Source organism: Sinocyclocheilus grahami, unplaced genomic scaffold (assembly GCF_001515645.1).
Source record: "Sinocyclocheilus grahami isolate Dianchi unplaced genomic scaffold, SAMN03320097.WGS_v1.1 scaffold6.1, whole genome shotgun sequence".
Classification (NCBI taxonomy): Eukaryota; Metazoa; Chordata; class Actinopteri; order Cypriniformes; family Cyprinidae; genus Sinocyclocheilus; species Sinocyclocheilus grahami.
The window spans coordinates 2,762,829-2,765,653 of NW_015505185.1; the positions used below are offsets into that span (position 1 = coordinate 2,762,829).

Sequence of the window (2,825 nt, forward strand, 5' to 3'; positions counted from 1 at the left end):
AGTTAAAAATGGCTCACTATTTGGTGGGTATTGCATTTAAATCACCCTTTTTATTCATGCATTTATGACTGCTTATCAATGATTTATAATGCATTTGTAAATGAGTTATTAGTCATTTATTAACACCTTTATAAACCCTTTATAAAGGGAACCTTAATGTAAAGTGTTACCAATAAACTTTCAAATGTGGCTAATAATCACAAGCCTGATATGAGCCACATGCTCGCAGGTTTGATCTGGGCCACACACCTCCTTCCAGCAGTCGGCCTTATGTTGCTAGCTGTCACACATAGTGCAATTGCCATGCGTGGCCATCCTTGGGCTGACGAGTTGCATTTCAGAGACCATATTCACACTAAGATTGTCTGCTGTGTGGGAAGTCATAGCATAGCATATATTTATTAATCTAAATAAAAGATTTTCATCAACCAAAAGGGTTAACTGACATTTTATTTGTCAACAACCCAGGTACAATGTGATATTTTAGTATGCTTAGCAACTTTTGAATGATAAAGTAGAAAGATGCTTTTTAAATCAGATTATGTAGGGTGTAGTTACAATATCTACCAGCAGGGCTGTGCACATGCTACAAAACAACACCTATTCCTATGACTAATGCAACACAAATGGGAGTTTATCCACCCAACTCCATGAGTATAAATCTTTTGCCCACAGGTGGCATTCAACAGTGCTGAAGGATGATCACTTAAGGTGACATTATGCATGACAATTTGTGCAAATAGACAACATTATTTTAAAACAACTGTGTACTGGTTTAAGCAAATAAGGACTAGCATTTATTTAAATTATACTGTGAAAGATGAGCCTTATTAATCTGATGAAATGTGGATTTTAACAAAAAAAAACTCATATTGTGGCAAATTTAGCCTGCTGTTGTTTAATGTTTATTCCTTTTTTAGGTTGTACCCTAAGTAAGATGAAGCTGGATATGGCAAAATGAAAGAATGAAATGGATGAATGTTGGACACCAACTTCTAAGTTCTGGCAAGATTTTCATTTATTATTTTTGATAATTACTCTGTTTATATTGATAGCATTAACAACTTGTTGCTGATTTGTGTAGGCCTTTAATAGTAGGAACATTCATCATGTATCCAAATGGATCTGTCCTCTCACTGGTCCTGACATTGCACTCTCTGGAACTGCCTGAGATGACCATTTATCCAGCATTCATATTTGGATTAACAACATACTTGTTTATCTTACTCTGCAATCTCACAATTATTATTACAATTTGCATGAACAGAAATCTTCACAAACCAATGTACATACTGTTGCTTAACCTGCCAATCAATGATGCAATGAATGCTACAAGCCTTTTTCCTCACCTGCTGTATAGTATATGGTCTCAGGACAGATCAATATCCTATCCTGCATGTTTTCTTCAAGGCTTTTTCGCACACCTGAATGGTGGAGCATCTTATCTTATTCTTACCGCTATGGCCTATGACAGGTATATCGCTATCTGCTGCCCGCTGAGATATGGAGCCATTATGACTACCAATAACTTGGGGAAAATCATTACTGGGATGTGGCTTTTAAATTTTTTTCTTATAATAGTAGTTTTCTCTCTTCTATTACCTTACAGGATTTGCCAGACACACATGACAGATCTAGTCTGCTATAAGACAGCATTAATGAAACTCTTATGTGACGGCACAGAGGTGAACAATATCTTTGGGTTGAGTTGCATAATTTTTTATCACGGCCTTTCATTTTCTGTTGTGGCATTTACATACATTCATATATTAATCACTTGTGTTACTAATAAGCAGTCTGATGCAAAGATTAAGGCACTTCAGACATGTGGTACTCATTTGGTCGTCTTCCTGTTGTTAGAGTTTAATACTCTTTTTCCTCTTATTTCACATCGATCTGAGTTTGTTCCCCCTTTCCTACGCAGAGTGTTTTCTATTTCCAATTTTATCTTTCCTCCTCTTGTGAATCCACTTGTGTATGGTTTTAAAACTAAAGAGATCAGACAGAAAATGTTCACTTGTTTTAAAAACAAGAAGATAAGCATTTTCTGATGTAATTAGATCTGTCTGTGAAATTATCATGAACTGATAATATATTTAACTTTTATTTATCACACAAGTGCCTTGGGTGCAAATTCATCATTTTGCATAACCTGTTTATCATATTGTAATCTAGAAGCAGTCAGTTTGTTTGACAGACGCCCTTATAAAAATTCCCTTTGAAGATTTTCTGAAAGTGTCTAAAAAATAGGCAGATTACTGAAATTAAATGAATAGTACTCAGATGGTCATGTGATCTCAACATGACAGCCACCATGAAGGGACGACCCTCCTTATGGAATCAATTTTTCTAGGCCACTGATGACACAAATCTTCATGTAAGTGTAGCCTACTTAATTTTAAACATATTTGTACTATTAATGTTTGCAGGTGTACATTTTTTTCCATCTTAAAAATAAAGAAATTGCAATTGTTTGATATTTAGCAAAAGAGCTACAGGAAAAGGATTGCATTGCAGTGTACATGACATTGTTGGTTTACAATGTTCAACACAAAAGATTAAATAAAAAACTGTGTATAATCATAGTTATTTTATTGCCACACAACAAACATTTTGCCTGATATTTTGCCATACGATACTGTATCGAGACATGGATGGGTGGAATTTCAGCATGGGATTGTATTGAATGCACTTTTATTAATTCCCCTAAACTCCATGCGTAGGAGGGTCAAAGGGAAAGAAGCATGACATCCAAATCGTAAAACACTAACCCAATAACATACACACATGTTCAATAAGTAACAAAATATGGAAATTGGCTTAAG

General features: G+C 35.0%; 1 protein-coding gene across 1 annotated transcript; it reads left to right on the plus strand.

Moving 5' to 3' along the window:
* The first annotated feature begins 1,109 nt into the window (after window positions 1-1,109).
* On the plus strand, window positions 1,110-2,051 carry LOC107588082 (olfactory receptor 51B5-like). The gene has a single exon (XM_016276096.1). The coding sequence runs from the start codon at window positions 1,110-1,112 to the stop codon at window positions 2,049-2,051; it is 942 nt and encodes a 313-aa protein (XP_016131582.1).
* The last annotated feature ends 774 nt before the right edge of the window (window positions 2,052-2,825 follow it).